General features: G+C 41.2%; 1 protein-coding gene across 1 annotated transcript in view; it reads right to left on the bottom strand.

Moving 5' to 3' along the window:
* The window catches only part of nsrp1 (nuclear speckle splicing regulatory protein 1), a 45,908-nt gene extending 25,947 nt beyond the window's left edge, over positions 1-19,961 (bottom strand). Inside the window, exons 1-2 of the mRNA XM_060848088.1 lie at positions 19,891-19,961; positions 1,214-1,295 (exon numbers count right to left, since the gene is read on the bottom strand). Of these exons, the coding sequence (XP_060704071.1) occupies positions 1,214-1,295; positions 19,891-19,910 (102 nt within the window). The 5' untranslated portion in view covers positions 19,911-19,961. The remainder of the gene's footprint in view (positions 1-1,213; positions 1,296-19,890) is intronic.
* Between the last annotated feature and the right edge of the window lie 211 nt (positions 19,962-20,172).

Genomic DNA, 20,172 nt, shown 5'->3' with positions numbered 1-20,172 from the left:
TTAAACTGAATGGGCTATTCAATTATAAAGACCATGGCTACCTCAAAATTCTCAATGTGAAAAGCTACAATACAGGAGGGTTATCAGGCTAACACACCACCTTATTTGGAAAACAACTTTGGTCTTATAAAAGTTGATGGGGTAACACTGTAGCAGAAGCTATTTTGATAAGAAACACTATAACAGATACCATCTGGAACACCACCAGAAAAACTATTAAACCAACTGCAAAATAACAATGCACTCAAGTTAAAGCAACTATATCTTGAAAGTGGGATAAGGACTATCCCAAAGCCAATTCCAAATTCAAATTGACCTGAGAGTCAACCTCTGAGGATTCCTTTTGTTTTCTAAGGCCACTGTACAAACTAATTCATAAAGCCTTCCAAGAAACTGCAGTCCTGCTACCAAAGAGAGTGGAAATAATTATGAATTAGTTTTATATTGCTTTTGTCTTTCTTCATCTCTAACTAATTTTGGTGCTGATGATTGCGTGAGACAATGTTTTTAACCTCCACGGCAAATATAAGATAATAAATAATCTTTATTCTTAAATTCACTAAAACTTACTACTTAAAATGATTTAAATTGAGATAAGCCCACAGGGCAAGAACACACACTAACCTCACACATCAAACAACTGGATCATGGTCACTTAAGAAAACACAAATACAAAAGACAAGGTCATAGAGAGATTTGAAAAATAAGGTGAGAACTTTAAAATCACATTGCTGTATGACCGGGACCTAGTGAAGATTGTAGTCCATAACTTCCTTTTTATTTCTTAAGCAGCTTGTACCGCCACACTCAAAAGCTTGAGTTACAACTTAAAATGAGCATGTCTGCCGAGATATGTCTGTTTTGCTGTCACAGTACCTCTCTGAAGAGACTAAAATATTTTTACTGTAAATGTTAATATCTTGGTAAGAGATGATAATAGTACAAGAAAAGTTCTTGCAATCCTTTCAGGATTAACTACAGGATGACAATGGCTTGCTGTTCCTCCAAGTATAAAGTTCAACATTACCAAAGAAATTTGTAAAATCCAAATTGTTTGCACCTTTTCAAATGACCTGCAAATTAAAACTCATAACCTTAGTTCAAAAACAGTAATATTTGTTTGAATTATCACTACCTTATCTGTTATGTTACAGTAAGAAATGGAAAATCAAAAGGATATATACATTATGTTACATAAACCATCTAAATTTACCTCATCATCTGAATCATCAAAAATAAAGTGTTTGGACAATGCTACAGTGTTCTTTGTCTTCTTGGGCAGTATCAGCCCATATCTGAAAAGAGAATGAAAAATACTGTAAATTAATTTAAAATACAGGAGCATTAGTAATATGAATTATTGATCTCCAAAATGACAGCATTGCTCATCAGCTAATGATCGAATTGCCATCAAATCTCATTTAGCCAATTTTTCCCCTACTCAATAGGGAATTCAGTACTTTTTGACATGATCTTGTTGCTCCCAATTATTTTGCAGCGTCTTACTCGTGAATTTGCTCCCAAAGTTCAAAAATCAAATCATGGATTTCCTATGCTGCTGACAGGAAATCCTTAAGCATGATTTGACATATTTGCTATTTCTCTTATTTTCTTCCCCTTATCCCAGCTCCAGAGTGCTTCCTGGAGTCCCAATTAACAAGGAGAGAAAAATTGTTGGACATTTATAACAAACAATAAAGTCCAGGATAAAGCATTTCTCCATTTGGTATCTTTTGAGTATTCTTAGTGGCAACAGGCCAGACCTGAGTTTGCACTTTTTCTTGGAGCTCTGCTTAAAGATTGCACTTGAAATACAAAAATCGCTATATGACTATAGCCTCACAAGTGCTTTTCCTGTCTAATGTTAGCTCAGTTGGCTGGACAGTTGGTTCGCAATGCAAAGCGATGTCAATAGCATGGACTCAATTCCCACAACTGAGGTTACAATAAAGGCTTCTCCTTCTCATCCCGCCTCATCTGAGGTACAGTGACTCTCAGGCTACAACCACCACTAGCAGTCTCTCTTTAATGAGAGAGCAATCCTGTGGTTTGGTAATACTATGGTGACTTTAGCTTTTAACCCAAACACTAACCAGTTTTATCACTTGCTGCTAGCGAAGCACCCTAGTTCGGCAAGTGATTTCCTTCACACATTTGGGCTTTGCTAATTTCTTCAAAAAAAAGTTTCAAATCAAATTTTACCAAAATAAACATTCATACTGTTAAAATCCTCATTTATGCCTTTGTTACCTCTGGACTTGACTATTCCAACCCATTCCTAGTTGGTCCCCTACATTCTATACTTCATAAATTTAAAGTAATAAAGAATTCTCCTGCCCAATTCTTAACTCACATTAAGTTCTGCTCCTCTATTATCCTGATCGCTGGTCTACACCGGCTCCCATTCAAGCAACATCGAATATGAAATTCTCATCCTTGCTTTCATACTCCTCTTTGGCCTCACCCACTCCTCTTTCTCTACAATCTAATTTTTCCCATTGCTCCAGGAAATCTTCACTCCTCTAACTCTGGCTTCTTGGACATCCCTGATTTAATCACTCTACTACTGGTGACTAAACTTTCAATTTCTTGGACTCCAACCACTGGATTTGTTACCCTACACTTTTCTGACTACCTCACTTTCTTCCTTTAAGATATATCCTGAAACCAACTTCTTCAACCATGTTTTTGGTCATCTGCCCAAATATCACCTTACATGGCTGATTGTCATATTTTCTTTGATATTGCTCCCATGAAGCTCCTTAAATGCTTTGCTACATTAATAAAAGTCGTATGATTTAATCAAATAAATCCAAATCCTGTATGAAAGAGGAAAGAATTTCAGCAATCATTAAGAATTTCTTAATTTGACAATCATTGTATGATAGCTTTGCGTTGTTTGGCAATGTTTCCCCTAAGCTTCTGTCTTAAACTTTGGAATATAGAGATTTTCTTTTGTTTTACTTCTTTAACTGCAAAATACAATGCCTGCTTTCTGCTGTTCCAGTCATTCACTGAACATGAAAACTGTACATCAAAAAATAGTTAAGTGCAGGTGCTAAAATTTGGGTTTTTAAATCAAACACTTTGGTCTTATTTTAACAGCTTGATAGTTTACATTCACAAAATAAAAGCCCCAGATGGACCAAATCTATACTTTTGGACATTGTGCTGAAGCCTTCATGCTGAAGTTTAATAATTAAAATCAAATATTGTTTGTGGAGTAAATATAAGATACTCCAGCTCATCATGCTCTCCGACATTTTCGATAAAGTGTAAAGCAACACAGTTAGATAGCAGTTACAAGCTTCCACGCAGACATACTTATAGATCAGATAGTGTGTACTTCTACACCATCTAGGAAAACATCCTAAAATTTAATACTGAATACAAGTAAATTTTAAGGTTTGTCTTAAAAGAAACAGTGAGAGCTAGAGCAAGAGAAAAGTTTGAAGAAGGAATTCCAAAGCATTGGCTGAAGACTGACGCCAATGCTGTAAAGAAAATTTGGGGTTTCAGAATGTGGGGAGCACAAAAGTAAAGACTTTACCTTATTTAAATCTTAATGCTGACCATTTGAAAGAAAACTACAAATGAAATACCTTTCATAGTTTAATGAACTAATAACTGGATTAATTTTGTAGTATTTCCCACTCCAAACTGGGAGTAGTCCCAAAGTCCAAGCAAATATTTGTTGATTTTACATACATATGTACATACAGGTCCACAATATGAAAACCCTGCCTGCATCAAAACAGAGACCGGATCCACAACTCCTCAAGATAACTTTGTGTTCTCAGCTTTCCAGTCGAGAGACAAATCATGAACAATAAGAAATTCCCTCACAAAGAAAGGGAATAAAAGTTATAAGAAAATTATTCTTGGCTACTCCCATTTAATTCTTAGCTCACCTAATGAAGAGTGACAATGAGGAGACCAAAATTCCATGCAAAACCTTTACTTAAATTAAAGCATACTCCATCAGATTTTGTAACTTTGATTCCTATTCTGCAGAAATATTTCATGATAAATTTACACAGAAAGAAATTATTTGTTTTCTTTACAGAGCAATCTAAGCTAATTGTGAAAAGTTGTTCCCACCTCACACAATGCAACCTCATTTAAAGCAAATGCAATTTCCTCTTTATCAGAGCATTTGCTGAGTTACCAAAAGATTAGCTTTAGCCATTGTCAAACTTAATTACACAAAAATCTTTTAAGATCTGTTGATATTACAACACATTTTGCAAACAGTTCTACAAAAGAAAATATGATTACAGAAAGATCGATTAGACAGGCCTAAAGCAACAGTCACATCTAGGCAATGTTGCCTGAACTCTGAATTTATGCAAATTATTTAATCCCACAGCCATTATTTTTCTCCCTCAAATTTTGCCTATTGTATAAAATGAACACAGAGGAATTTAAGTAATGGAACCTACAACATTTAAATTCTCTAGCTTATAATTTTAATTTTGAAAAGTATTATCTTCCTCTCCAACTTTCCTTCTCAATGGTACAGTTCCTGAGGGAGCAACTAAACCATACAAAAGCAGCCAGAAAGTCCAATTCTGTTCCAGTAGGGGCTGCTATATTACAACAATGAATTAAAGTGTATTTTCCCAAATCTAGCTGGGGGAAAGTAATAAGAGTTAGGTTTCATTGATTAGCATAGCAGAGACTGCTCTGCTGGTTTGGAAAAAAAATTAGAAATGGCACAATGATTATCAAGGCAAGGGTAACATCAAAATTAGTCTTATATGGTCATGAATATATATACCATTTTTCAATACCAATGTATATCTGACATGCCTGGGAATACATGAAAAGGTAATTTAATTGAATGATACAAAAACCATCTACAAATTTCAGGGAAATACCTTAAGGCACTGAACCTTAAACTGTTGAAAATAAAGGAAAACATGTAAGGTTTAAGCCAGTGAGCCTTACATCAATGGTAGAGAAATTATTGAAGAAGATTCTTAGGGACAGGATTTACTCACATTGAAGAAGAGTGGACTTCTTAAGTGTAGATGCAGGGGAGGTCTTGCCCTTGTCTCACAAACCTGATTATCACTTCCTCAAAAAAGTTCAAAGATAATTGAAGAGGATAGGTCAAAGGATGTGGTCTACAGGGACTTTACTAAAATATTTACAAGATCCCTCATGTTAGGCTGGTCCAGAAGATTAAGTCACATGGAATGCATGGTGAGCTGGCAAGCTGGATACAGGATTGACTTGGTCATAGGAGGAGGAGTTGTGGCGGGAAGTTTTTCTGACTGGAGGTCTGCCTCAAGTGCTGGGAATCACACAAATAAGTGATTTGGATGAAAATGTTTATGGTCTGATTAGTAAGTTTGCAGACAACATGAATGTTGGAGGAGTTGTAGACAGTAAGGAACATTATCAAAGTATACAGCAGGATACAGATCAGTTGGAAAGTTGGACGGAGAAATGGTAGATGGAGATTAATCTAGGCAAGTCTAAGTTGATACATTTTGGGAGGTCAAAGTGCAAGAGGAAACTACACAACAAATGGCAGGAGCACTGATATACAAAGGGATCTTGGGGTCCAAGTCCATAACTCTCTGAAAGTGACAACACAAAGGGATAAGGCGATATTGAAGGCATGTGGTATGCTTGCCTTCACTGGTTCGGGCAATGGGTATAAATATTGGCAAATCATGTTGCAACTGTAAAATACTTCAATTCGGCTACATTTTGAGTATTATGTGCCGTTCAGGTCGCCGCACTATTGGACGTAGAGGCTTTGGAAAAGACATAAAAGACTTTTACCAGGTTATGTTTGGATTGGGATTTATTAGCTATAAGGACAGTTTGGATAAATTTAGGCTGTTTTCATTAGAGCACTGGAAGCTGAGGGGCGTATAAAGTACATAAGGTTACAAGACGTATGGATAGGGTGGATAGTTGGAATCAAGGTTGAAATGTCAAATACTAGGGGATATAGGTTTACGGTGACAGGGCAAAAGTTTAAAGGTGGTGTGTTGAGGAAAGCTTTTTTTTACACAGAAGATGGTAGGTACTCAGAACACACTGCCGGGGAGGTAGTAGAAGCAGATATATTATCAAAGTTTACGAGGCATTTACACAGACACATAAACAGGCAGGGAATACACAAATACAGGTCATTTACAGGCAACATGGGATGAGCTTAGATGGCATCAGGGTCGGCACAGACATGTTGGGCCGAAGTGCCTGTTCCTGTGTTGTACTGTTCTGTGTTCTCACTGCAAGGTATTGCAATGGCTTAATTACTTAAAGGACTTGCCATTCACACTTCAAATGTTTGGGAAATACTCAACCTGCATAGTTGCAATAGAATGAAAAGACCCAGAAGGGTTAGAGCCTAAGTTTCATTTAACACAACTCAGCATCTACTATAATGTGAAAGGGAAATTCTGGTAATGACTTACTCATTGATGAATATGATGATTTTCAGTAATGGTCTCAACATTTCAAATAACTTGCACAAGTTATAACTACACTTTTGTACTCACAATGTTAGGTAAGAAAAATACCTATATGTTAGCATTTATGGGCATGTCCTGAAGTCATAAAAGTTGGAATGTCCAAATATTCTAAGAACTAGAAAGATCAAATGACTACTCCATTTCTCCCTCTTTAAAAAATATGAAAATAAAGACAATTGGATGAGCTCCATAATGGAAAGTGTCAATTCATGAACGGACTCAAAGTCACTTTATTTGGATCAACTTTAATAGCTCACCACTATCTTTCACTTGTGTAAATTATAATTTACAGATAAAATAGTTTCATATTTAAACCTGGCATGACATATCAGTTATTTTCTCCAATAACCACAGTAACCTCAGTGTGCAAATCCTACAAGTAATCTACAAGCAGTAAATAGTTTTCAAATGTTGCTACAGATTACTTTCCTTGGGACGACATCAAAAACACTATAAAAATACAAGCTGTGCCTGGACTTTGAGTTAAACTATCATCTTGAGAACAAAGGAAGTGAACCAAATCATTACAATCTGCATTCCCAACCTGTGGTGTAGTTTCATGAAGTTCCTTTATCTCAAGTGACTCTCAGTCAGTTTGGTGTTAGAGATCCTGCTGTTTATTATTGAACCTATGGTGATTTCTGCTGGCACAGGCACAATTGGAATGGCACAACAAGCAAGAAAGAACCAGAGGCTAGAATCTTCATGTTAGAAAGAATGCTTTTTAAAAACAAAACTTCCATCACAATATTAATATCTTTGTAAAATGATTGGATATTTTGAACAAAATTATCCACATAGAATGTCTTCTCTTCCTACCGCAGTCACACAGAAGTACACAGCTGTATGCTTTACAATGTTCAGCTTTATTTATAATTATTCTAGCTCATTAAAGTTCAACCACTATTCAAAGGTGGATTGACATATAGGTCTGTCAAGGGCTCCAGTTTACTACTAGGTCCCCAGGAAACACAGCACAATACAAAAGAAAACAGTATAAAACTGATAGAATAATTTAATTTCAGCATAGTATCTTGTGATATGATGTGCATTATTAAAATGTGAATTATTAAAATGTGACAAATTTAAGTATTTAAATATGATTCTTTTACTTTATGGAGTTTTCTGCAAACTTGTTTACATTGAATAGATGTCATCCTTGAACTCAGGGATTGTTTACAACATGCCTGTGTTTTAATGGATTGAAGAGAAGTGGAGGAACAGGAAGGTAAGTGGTAATGATGCTCAGTGCAGAATCATCAGGTGGAGGCTGATTTTGAATATTGCAAAATTCTTGTTAGTCTCATGTCTAGCAAGCTAATGTAAATTGTATTTCTTATTATCATTGCAATGAACGACCTTGTTATGCAAGACAACTGCCTCTTCAATTTAGACTCACTTACGGTCTATCTTCTCCCATTGCTAATTAGATAGGCCCCAGGTCACCACAGAGAAAGGAGGATTAGTGGCACTGACCAAATCCCAACTCCCCAAGACTCAAACCCTTCATTCCAGGCAACATCCTGGTAAATCTCCTGAACCCTATCCTTCCTATAACAGGAGACCAGAACTGGACACAGTATTCCAAAATGTCCTGGACAACTTCAACATCCCAACTCCTATATTCAAAAGGTCTGAGTGGTGAAGGCAAGCATGCTAAACACCTTGTAAATCACCCTACCTATATGTGATGCAAACTTCAAAGAATTATGTAGCTGAATCCTGAACTGTCTCTGTTCTACCACATGACCCAAGGCCCTACTTTAATTGGACAAGTTCTCCCACTCTTGTTTTACCTCGAATTCATCCAAATTAAACTCCATCTGCCACACCTCAGCCTATTGACCCAATTGATAAAGATCTCTTAGACATCTTGGATAACCTTCGTGAAGGTTATCCACTAGAACATCAATCTTGGTTTGATCTGCAAACTTATTAATCATGCCTGCTACATTGTCATTGAAATCATTTATGTAAGTGATACACACCCCAGCACCGATCCCTATGAAGCACTGCTGGTCACAGCCCTCTAATCCCAAAAACAACACCCCAACCATCACTCACTGGCTCCTGCCGTTAAGCTAATTTTGTATCCAAGCTCATCCTGAATCCCATGCGATCTAACTTTACTAATTAGTCTACTGTGCAGAATCTCGTCAAAAGCTTTACTCAAATCCAAGTAAACAATATCTACCATCATACTTTTGAAAGCCTCCCACTTATCAGATGTCCCTTCTCTGCAAACAGTCTACTCCAATCAACATTTGGAAGTTTTGTCTCATACTGATAAAATTTTCTCCAGTTAAAATCTTTAATTTTTATGGAAGGCTTCAGTCACTTGCCCTGCCTTTTTATCCAAGACAAGGCCATGTTTTGCTCTTTCTGTACAGATTGATAAAGGACATTTTCTTCAACTCAGTTAACAAATTCTTCACCACCCAAACCCTTAACACTGTAACATTCCCAGTCAATGTTTGAAAAATTAAATAACCTATTATTGCAACCATATCATTGTGACATATATCTGAGATGTCTCTTCATATTTGTTCCTCACTTTCCCTCTGATAATTGCAAAGTCTGTTGTACAATCCCATGAAGGTGATCATTTCTTTCTTATTTGAAAAACTCCATGAATACAGTTTTGTTTTAAAAAGAACTCTCCTCCGCAGTTTAAATTTTTAAAATTCATTTAGAAGATGTGGGCATTGCTGACCAGACCAGCATTCATTGTCCATTCCTAAATGCCCAGAGGGCAGTCTAACACACACTGCTCTGGGTCTGGAGTCACATGGAGGCCAGACAAGGTGACGATGGCAGTTTCCTTCCCTAAAGAACATGAGTGATGTGAATGTGGTTTCCCTAAAAATCAACAATAGTTTCATGGTCTTCATTAGACTTTGCATTCCAGATGTTATTGAATTCAGATGCCACCATATGCCATGGTGGGGTTTGAACCCAGGTTCTCAGAGCATTAACTGGGTCTCCAGATTATTTGTCTAGCGAGTCACCTCCCCTCTTAGCAATGTTAAAAATAAATTCTCCTTCTACCATTATACTTGAGGAAACAAACTGAGCCGACCATGTGTAAACCTCCCCAAAAGGTCCGCTAACAGAACTCAGTTTTTGGGACTTTTTTTCTGCATTTTTGATTTTAAAAAGAACCAAAAAGTGAAATAAAAGCCCTGTACCACAGAAATGTAATTTCTGAGGCTAGGAGATTAACGATAGGGAGGGTTGTGAAGCTGGAGGGGAATTACAGAGATGGGGTTGTGAGGCTAGAAGGACATTACAGAGATAAGGAGGGTTGTGAGGCTGGGAGGGTTACAGAATTAGTGCTGTGAGGTTGGAGGAGGATTGGAAAACCGGGGAAGGTTGTGAGGCTACAGGGGAATTAGAAAACCAGGGAGGGTTGTGAGGCTGGAGGGGGATTAGAGGACTGGGGAGGGTTGTGAGGCTGGAGGGGGATTAAATCACTGGGGAGGGTTGTGAGACTGGTGGGGGATTAAAGCACTGGGGAGGGTTGCAAGGCTGGAGCGGCAGTACGAAGATGGGGAGAGTTGAGAGGTTGGAGGGAGGCCACAGAGATAGGGAGGCTTTGTGGTTGGGGGGAAATTACAGATATTGGGGGGGGGGGGGGGGGGGTTGAGTCTGGAGGGGGATTACAGAGCTAGGGAGGGTTGGGACACTGCAGGCAATTATCATCCAAACAGCACTCTGGTGCACCTATAGCACGTTGACTTCAGTAAGGTGTTTGACAAGGTTCCCCATGGGAGACCAGTTAACAAGTTTAGATCTATGGAATACAGAACTGGCTCAAAGGTAGAAGACAGCGGGTGGTGTGGGAGGGTTGCTTTTCAGACTTGAGGCTTGTGACAAGTGGGGTACCACAAGGATCGGTGCTGGGTCCACTACTTTTTGTCATTTACATAAATGATTTGGATGTGAACATGGGAGGTATAGTTAGCAAGTTTGCAGATGCCACCAAAATTGGAGGTGTAGTGGACAGCGAAGAAAGTTACCTCAGATTACAACAGGATCTTGATCAGATGGGCCAATGGGATGTGGAGTGGCAGATGGAGTTTAATTTAGATAAATGCGAGGTGCTGCATTTTGGTAAAGCAAATCTCAGCAGGACTTGTACACTTAATGATAAGGTCCTGGGGAATGTTGCTGAACAAAGAGACCTTGGAGTGCAGGTTCACAGTTCCTTGAAAATTGAATCACAGGTAGATAGAATAGTGAAGAAGGCGTTTGGTATGCTTTCCTTTATTGGTCAGAGCATTGGGTACAGGAGCTAGGAGGTCACGTTGCGGCTGTATAGGGTATTGGTTAGGCCACTGTAGGAATATTGCGTGCAATTCTAGAAATCTTCCTGTCGGAAGGACGTTGTGAAACTTGAAAGGATTCAGAAAAGATTTGCCAGGGTTGGAGGATTTGAGCAATTGTGAAAGGCTGAATAGTCTGGGGCTGTTTTCTCTGGAGCATCAGAGGCTAAGGAGTGACCTTACAGAGGTTTATAAAATCATGAGGGGCATGAATAGGGTAAATAGATCAGGTCTTTTCCCTGGGGTGGGTAAGTCCAGAACTAGAGGGCATAGGTTTAGGGTGAGAGGGGAAAGATATAAAAGAGACCTCAGGGGCAACTTTTTCACACAGAGGGTGGTGCATGTATGGAATAAGCTGCCAGAGGAAGTGATGGAGACTGGTTCAATTGCAACATTTAGACCATAGGACCATAAGACATAGGGGTGGAAGTAAGGCCATTCGGCCCATCGAGTCCACTCCGCCATTTAATCATAGCTGATGGGCATTTCAACTCAACTTACCAGCATTCTCCCCGTAGCCCTTAATTCCTTGTGACATCAAGAATTTATCAATCTCTCCCTTGAAGACATTTAGCGTCCTGGCCTCCACTGCACTCTGCGGCAATGAATTCCACAGGCTCACCACTCTCTGGCTGAAGAAATGTCTCCGCATTTCTGTTCTGAATTAACCCCCTCTAATTCTAAGGCTGTGTCCACGGGTCCTGGTCTCCTCGTCTATCGGAAACAATTTCCTAGCGTCCACCCTTTCCAAGCCATGTAAAAGACATTTAAAAGACATCTGGACGGGTATATGAATAGCAAAGGTTTAGAGGGATATAGGCCAGGTGCTGGCAGGTGGGACTAGATTGGGTTGGGGTATCTGGTCGGTATGAACGAATTGGATCAAAGGGTCTGTTTCTGTGCTGTACATCTCTATGACTCTGCCACTCTGCCCTCATCAGTCATCTTCGTTACTTCCTCAAAAAACTCAACCAAGTTTGTGAAACACAATTTTCTTCGCACGAAACCACACTGACTATCCCTAGTCATTTCTAGAATCACATTCTCACAACTTAGCCACCAATGAAATCAGACTCATAGGGCTATAGTTCCCAGGTTTCTCTTTACATCCCTTTTTAAACAAATACATTAGCCACTCTCCGATCATCCAGCACCGCACCCATGTTACAGATGATACAAATATTTCCGCAAGGGACCCCACAATTTCCTCCTTAACTTTCTACAAAGCCCTGGGATATGCTAGATCTGGCCCCAGAGATTTATCCACATTTATATGTCCAAAAACCTCTCGTATTTCCTCTTTCATCGTGTTACCTTTTGTCAAAACATCAATATTTATTTCCCTAAGGTCACTAGCCTCCATTTCTTTCTCCAAAGTGACTCACAATATTAATTCACTATCTCACCCATTTCCTCAGCTTCAACACAAAGATGACCTCTTTGATCTTTAAGGGGCCCTAATCCCCCTTTCTCTCTCTTGCTCTTAATGTATTTGTAGAATCTTTTAGGATTATCCTTATTTGCCAAGACTATCATCTTATATAATCTCTTTGCCTTCCTAATCTTCCTCTTAAGAATGACCCTACACTCTCTACACTGTTGAAGAGATTCATTTGAATCCTGTTGTTTAAATCTAAGATGTGACTCCTTTTTATTCTTGGAGAAAGTGAGAAATCAGAATCGAGAGTTTCGGGCTTATGCTGAAGGGCTTATGCCTGAAACATCGAATCTCCTGCTCCTCGAATGCTGCCTGATCTGTTGTGCTTTTCCAGCACCACACTCTCCTTTTTATTCTTGACTAGAACCTTAATATCTTTATTCATCCATTGTGTTCTAATCCTAGCAACCTTACCTTTCGCTTTAACAGGACATAAAGACTGAACTCTCTTATCACACCTTTAAAAGCCTCCTACATATCAAATGTCCTGCAAACGGTCTATTCCGATCAATTTTTGAAAGATTTTGTCTCAAACTATTAACATTTGCCTTATTCCAATTAAAATCTTTAATTTTTATAGAAGTTTTGTCTTTTCCATAACTGTTTTAAAACAAATAGAATTATGATCACGAGACCCAAAGTGTTCCTGTGCTATTACTTCAGAGATGTACCGTCCTAGAGAAGGTCAAATTTTATTCCTTCTCTGGTAGGAATAATTTACATATTAACAAAGGAAGTTTTCTTGAACACATGGAACAAATTTTTGACTATCCAAACCTTTAACACTATGGTAGCCCCTGTCAATGTTTGGAAAATTAAAATCACCCACGCCTACAAAATTACAACCTTATTATTCTTACATATATCTGAAATCTCTCTATATATTTGTTCCTCAACTTCCCCCTGACTACTTTGGTGGGGGTGGGGGTGGGGGAGTGGGGGGTGTCTACAGTATAATCCCAACCAGGTTAATCATTCATTTTTTTGTTTCTAATTTCAATGCATAGAACATAGAACAGTACAGCACAGAACAGGCCCTTCAGCCCATGATGTTGTGCCGACCACTGATCCTCATGTATGCACCCTCACATTTCTGTGACCATACGCATGTCAAGCAGTCTCTTAAATGTCCCCAATGACCTTGCTTCCACAACTGCTGCTGGCAACGCATTCCATGCTCTCACAACTCTCTGTGTAAAGAACCTGCCTCTGACATCCCCTCTATACTTTCCTCCAACCAGCTTAAAACTATGACCCCTCGTGTTAGCCATTTCTGCCGTGCGAAATAGTCTCTGGCTATCGACTCTATCTATGTCTCTCATTATCTTGTGTACCTCAATTAGGGCCCCTCTCCTCCTCCTTTTCTCCACTGAAAAAAGTTCAAGCTCAGTCAACCTCTCTTCATAAGATAAGCCCTCCAGTCCAGGCAGCATCCTGGTAAACCTCCTCTGAACCCTCTCCAAAGCATCCACATCTTTCCTATAATACAGCGACCAGAACTGGATGCAGTATTCCAAGTGCAGTCTAACCAAAGTTTTATAGAGCTGCAACAAGATCTCAGGACTCTTAAACTCAATCCCCCTGTTAATGAAAGCCAAAACACCATATCAACCTTTCTTACCAACCCTGTCCACTTGGGTGGGCCATTTTAAGGATCTAAATACCTGCACACCAAGATCCCTCTGTTCCGCCACACTGCCAAGAATCCTATCCTTAGTCCTGTACTCAGCTTTCAAATTTAACCTTCCAAAATGCATCACCTTGCATTTATCCAGGTTGAACTCCATCTGCCACCTCTCAGCCCATCTCTGCATCCTGTCAATGTCCCGCTGCAGCCTACAACAGCCCTCTATACTGTCAACGCCATCTCCAATCTTTGTGTCGTCTGCAAACTTGCTGACCCATCCTTCAATCCCCTCATCCAAGTCATTAACAAAAATTACAAATAGTAAAGGCCCAAGGACAGAGTCCTGTGAAACACCACTCACCACTGACTCCCAGGCAGAATATTTTCCTTCTACTATCACTCTACTATCTGTTGGCCAGCCAGTTTTGTATCCAGACAGCTAAGTTCCCCTGTATCCCATTCCTCCTGACCTTCTGAATGAGCCTACCATGAGGAACCTTATCAAATGCCTTGCTGAAGTCCATATACACCACATCCACAGCTCGACCCTCATCAACTTTTCTAGTCACATCCTCAAAGAACTCGATAAGGTTTGTGAGGCATGATCTGCCCCTCACAAAGCCGTGCTGACTGCATTTAATCAAGCCATGATCTTCCAGATGGTCATAAATCCTATCCCTCAGAATCCTTTCTAATACCTTGCAGACAACAGACGTGAGACTGTCTGGTCTGTAATTGCCAGGGATTTCCCTATTTCCTTTCTTGAAGAGAGGAATTACATTTGCCTCTCTCCAGTCCTCAGGTACGACCCCAGTGGAGACCGAGGATGCAAAGATCTTCGCAAGTGGCAAAGCAATTGCATTTCTTGTTTCCCAAAGCAGCCGAGGACAAATCTGGTCCGGGCCTGGCGACTTGTCAATCTTAATATTTGACAAAATTTTCAGCACATCAGCTTCCTCTATCTCTATCCACTCCAGCATGCACACCTGCTCTTCAAAGGTTTCATTCACTACAAAGTCTGTTTCTTTCGTAAAGACAGAGGCAAAAAACTCATTTAGGGCTTCCCCTATCTCCTCAAACTCCACACACAAGTTCCCTATGCTATCCCTGAGCGGCCCTACTCTCTCTTTGACCATTCTCTTATTCCTCACGAAAGTGTAAAATGCCTTTGTGTTCTCCCTCATCCGTTCTGCCAAGTCCTTCTCATGCCCCCTCCTGGCTCTCCTCAGACCATTTTTGAGCTCCTTCCTTGCCTGCCTGTAATCCACTAGAGCTGAGCTTGACCCTAGCTTCCTCCACCTTATGTAAGCTACCTTCTTCCTTTTGACAAGAAGCTCCAACGCTCTCGTCATCCAAGGTTCCTTTATCTTACCCCCTCTTGCCTGTTTCAGAGGGACATATTTATTCATCACTCGCAACAACTGTTCCTTAAACAGTCTCCACATGTCTATAGTGCCTTTACCATGGAACAATTGCTCCCAGTCCATACTTCCTAACTGATGTCTAATCACATCATAGTTTCCTCTTCCCCAATTAAATATCCTCCCATTTTGCCTAATCCTCTCCTTCTCCATTGCTATGTAGAATGTGAGGCAGTTGTGGTCACTATCACCAAAATGCTCTCCCACAAGATCTGATACCTGCCCCAGTTCATTTCCGAGCACCAAGTCTAGAATGGCCTCTCCCCTCATCAGCCTGTCAACGTATTGAGTTAGGAAACCCTCCCTAACATACCTTACAAAAACAATTCCATTCAAATCTTCTGCTCGAAGGAGATTCCAATCAATATTGGGAAAGTTAAAGTCACCCATTACAACAACGCTACTACGTCCACATTTTTCCAAAATCTGCCGACCTATGCTTTCTTCAATCTCCCTGCTGCTATTGGAGGGCCTGTAGTAAACCCCTAATGAGGTGACTGCTCCCTAGCTGTTCCTAATTTCCACCCATACTGACTCGGTAGGCAGATCTTCCTCGACAATGGAAGCTTCTATAGCTGTGATACCCTCTCTGATTAGTAGTGCTACACCCCCACCTCTTTTTCTCCCCTCCCTATTCTTTTTAAATGCTCTAAACCCTGGAACAGCCAGCAACCATTCCTGCCCCTGAGAAACCCATGTCTGTGTTATGGCCACAATATCACAGCACCAGGTACTGATCCATGCTTTAAGTTCATCACTTTTATTCCTGTTACTCCTTGCGTTAAAGCAAACACACTTTAACTGATCCCTTGGTTCCTTCCCAGGAAAATCCTTCCGACTAGCTGGTCTACCTCTTACTATTGCCTCATCTGCATCAACTCTCACCTCTGGTATACAGCTTAGACTCCCACCCCCCTCCCATACTAGTTTAAACCCTCTCGAACTACTTGAGCAAACCTTCCACCCAGGACATTGGTCCCCTTCCAGTTCAAATGCAACCTGTCCTTCTTGTACAGGTCCCACCTTCCCCAGAGGGCATCCCAATTATCTACATATCTGAAGCCCTCCCTCCTACACCACCTGCGCTGCCACATGTTAAGCTGCACCTGCTCCCTGTTCCTCGCCTCGCTACCTCGTAGCACCGGTAGTAAACTAGAGAACATTACTCTGTTCGCCCTGCTTTGCAGCTTCCATCCTAACTCCCTGAAATCACCTTTTATATCCTCAATCCTTTTTCTGTGTATATCATTAGTACCAATATGTAACACGATTTCTGGCTGTTTGCCCTCCCCTTTTAGAACCTTATACACCCGATTGGAGACTTTTCATAGAAACATTTTTTATAAATTTTTTTTTGAGTTACAACAGTAAATGTTTTCCTTCATCAAAAACACCATTCTATCTCCTCTTTTGCCTCTTTCTATCTTTCCTGTAGCATCCAAAACCCAGAACAGAGTAGCCAGTCCTGTTCATCCGTCAGCCAACTTCCTGTTATAGCTATGACATTGCAATCCCATTTGTGAAACATGCCCTGAGTTCATCAGCCTGACCTGTATGACCCCTTGCATTGAAGTAAATGCAGTTTAATTTTGCACGATTTGGAGGTGCAGGTGTTGGACAGGAGTGTACAAAGTTAAAAGGTGGTTGTCCATCTGATGGAAGGAGCAGCGCTCTGAAAACAAGTATTTCCAAATAAACCTGTTGGACTATAACCTGGTGTTGTGTGATTTTTAACTTTAATATTTCAGAGTTTTTTTTTCTTCTGATTTGAGCTATAGGGAGAGGCTGAACAGACTGGGGCTGTTTTCCCTGGAGTGTCGGAGGCTGAGGGGTGACCTTATAGAGGTTTACAAAATTATGAGGGGCATGGATGGGATAAATAGACAAAGTCTTTTCCCTGGGGTCAGGGAATCCAGAACTAGAGGGCATAGGTTTAGGGTGAGAGGTGAAGGATATAAAAGAGACCTCATGGGCAACTTTTTCACGCAGAGGGTGGTACGTGTATGGAATGAGCTGCCAGAGCAAGTGGTGGAGGCTGATACAATTGTAACATTTAAGAGGCATTTGGATGGGTATATAAATAGAAAGGGTTTGGAGGCATATGGCCGGGTGCTGGCAGGTGGGACTAGATTGGGTTAGGATAATGGTCGGCATGGACAGGTTGGACCGAAAGGTCTGTTTCCATGCTATACATCTCTATAACTCTATGACTTGCTCTTATCTGTCTTTTCTAATTTACTTGTTATTTTCAGAGTCAAAACCAACCTCATCGATCTTTCTACTAACTCTTCCTGTTAGGATCCCTCCAGTGCCCTTCCCCTCACCCCCCCCAACGTAGTTTACTGTTTCCCTTAATAGAATTATGATTTTTTTTATTAGGATTCGTCCCTTTCCAGTAGAGGTAAAACACATCCTTTTTGAACAGGTCTTTTGTGCCCCAGAAAACATCCCAATCATCCCTCCCAAATCTCTGGACATTACACAACTTCTTCAGCCACTGATTTATTTCCTTTATCCTTTAATTCTTTCCCTCACTGGCACTGAGATTACTACTTTTTGAGGAGCTGTGTTTTTAATCTTCCACCTAACCTATTCGGTCTGTAAAGCCTTAACCTTTTTCCTAACTGTGCCAATCCTAACAGTGTGTACAATAACTTCCGTTTTCTCACTTTCCCCTTTAACAATATTTCCTTTGTTTCAATTCTCCAATTAGACTTGTGGTTCTCCTCTTCTTCCTCTATACTGAGCTACTCAGAGTCGCCTTCTGTACACAAGTACTATATAAATGAGACAAAGAAAGAAATTACTGGAAAAACTCACCAGGTCTAGCAGCATCTCTGAAGCAAAATCAGAGTTAATGTTTCAGGTCCAGGAATGTTAACCCGGATTTCTCTTCACAGATGCTGCCAGACCTGTCCAGCTTTTCTGTTTTTGTCTCTGAGTTACAGCATCTGCAGTTCTTTTGGTTTTTATTTACAATATAAATGAGGTTTGTTGTTGCTTTGACTGCATGTTTGTCAATGCCAGACTGTTACTTGTGCCCACACCAAACCAAACATTGTTAGTTTTTAAGGCCGACTGATTACCCCTCCAATTCAAACTGCTACCCTGGATGAGCATGTTTGAGGGGCCGAAGGGCCTACTCCTTTTTTAATGATATGTTTTGAAACAGTTTTGTTTTATGACATGTTTTATTCAGTAGACTAAGATAAAAGGTAGGGAGGAGGGACTTGGGGGAGGGGCACTGGGAATATGATAGGTGGAAGGAGGTTAAGGTAAGGGTGATAGGCCTCCATGATTTTCGCTTCCCGGGCCCCCAACGCCTTATAAACCACTCCAACCTCTCACCCTTGCAACGTGCAGTCCTCCATTCCAACCCCAACCTCACCATCAAATCGGCAGACAAGGGAGGCGTGGTGGTAGTTTGGCGCACCAATCTTTATATTGCTGAGGCTAACCGCCAGCTTGCGGACACCTCCTCCTACTGCCCCCTTGACCATGACCCTACCTCCCACCACCAAACTATCATCTCCAGACCATCCATAACCTCATCACCTCAGGGGATCTCCCATCCACCGCCTCCAACCTCATAGTCCCACAACCCCACACCGCCCATTTCTACCTCCTGCCCAAAATCCACAAACCTGACTGCCCCGGCCGACCCATTGTCTCAGCCTGCTCCTGCCCCACCGAACTCATCTCTGCATACCTCGATATGGTCCTGTCCCCCTTAGTCCAAGAACTCCCCACCTACGTTCGGGACACCACCCATGCCCTCCACCTCCTCCGTGATTTTCGCTTCCCCGGCCCCCAACGCCTTATAATCCGGCCTATCACCCTCACCTTAACCTCGTTCCACCTCTCGTATTCCCAACGCTCCCTCCCTCCTAACTTTTATCTTAGCCTGCTTGGCATACCCTCCTCATTCCTGAAGAAAGGCATATGCCCGAAACGTCGAATTTCCTGCTCCTTGGGTGCTGCCTGACCTGCTGCGCTTTTCCAGCAACACGTTTTTAAGCTCAGATCTCCAGCATCTGCAGTCCTCACTGTCTCCAGGTTTTATTCAGTATCCATTATTCAACAGGGTCAAATCCACAAGGGTGAGAAGAATCCACAGTCTAGATTAGAGTGGTGCTGGATTCCTGATGAAGGGTTTTTGCCCGATTTTCCTGCTCCTCAGATGTTGCCTGACCTGTTGTGCTTTTCCAGCACCACTCTAATCCAGACTCTAATCTCCAGCAGCTGCAGTCCTCACTTTTGCTTGAGGAGAATCCACAGACCAGGCTCATTCAATCAAATTTTTAAAACACAATTTAACATAATTTAATTGTTTATCTGAGGAGGTTTTGTGTGTGTTTTATAAGGTGACCTCATGTCCATGACCTGACTCCTGGTTAACAGCTCAGGAGGAGGCCGCTCTGGGCCTGAGGTGAGGGGCCGGGAACAGAGGCGTGTTGGGCGGCTGCAGGGAGAAGCAGAGGCCGAGGCTGCGCTGGGCCCCGGGTTCGCACAGGCCTCCCGTTTGCTCTGGCCCCCCGGGGCCGGTCCCACCCACCTCCGACACCCGACACAGACGGTCACTTACTGTCTGACAGGCGCCGCCATCCTCCGAGCTCCAGCCTCCCTCCACACACACCACTCCCCGTGTACCCCTCCGCCCCCCTCACACACCACTCCGCCACCGGTACTCCTCCGCGGAGCTAGTCCACCCTGGCAACCAGAGAATACAACAACTCACACCCCCTCCCCCCTCCAACAATAAACTCACATCTGATACAATATCGTGTTCCTTTTAATATTTATTCATGCCTCCAATCAATGGTTTAATTCAGAGAAACAGGATGGTTTATCATACTGTTCAAATACT

Source organism: Hemiscyllium ocellatum, chromosome 31, assembly GCF_020745735.1.
Source record: "Hemiscyllium ocellatum isolate sHemOce1 chromosome 31, sHemOce1.pat.X.cur, whole genome shotgun sequence".
Taxonomy (NCBI): domain Eukaryota; kingdom Metazoa; phylum Chordata; class Chondrichthyes; order Orectolobiformes; family Hemiscylliidae; genus Hemiscyllium; species Hemiscyllium ocellatum.
Note: the sequence above shows the minus strand (reverse complement) of the source record. Positions and strands in the feature narration are given on the sequence as shown.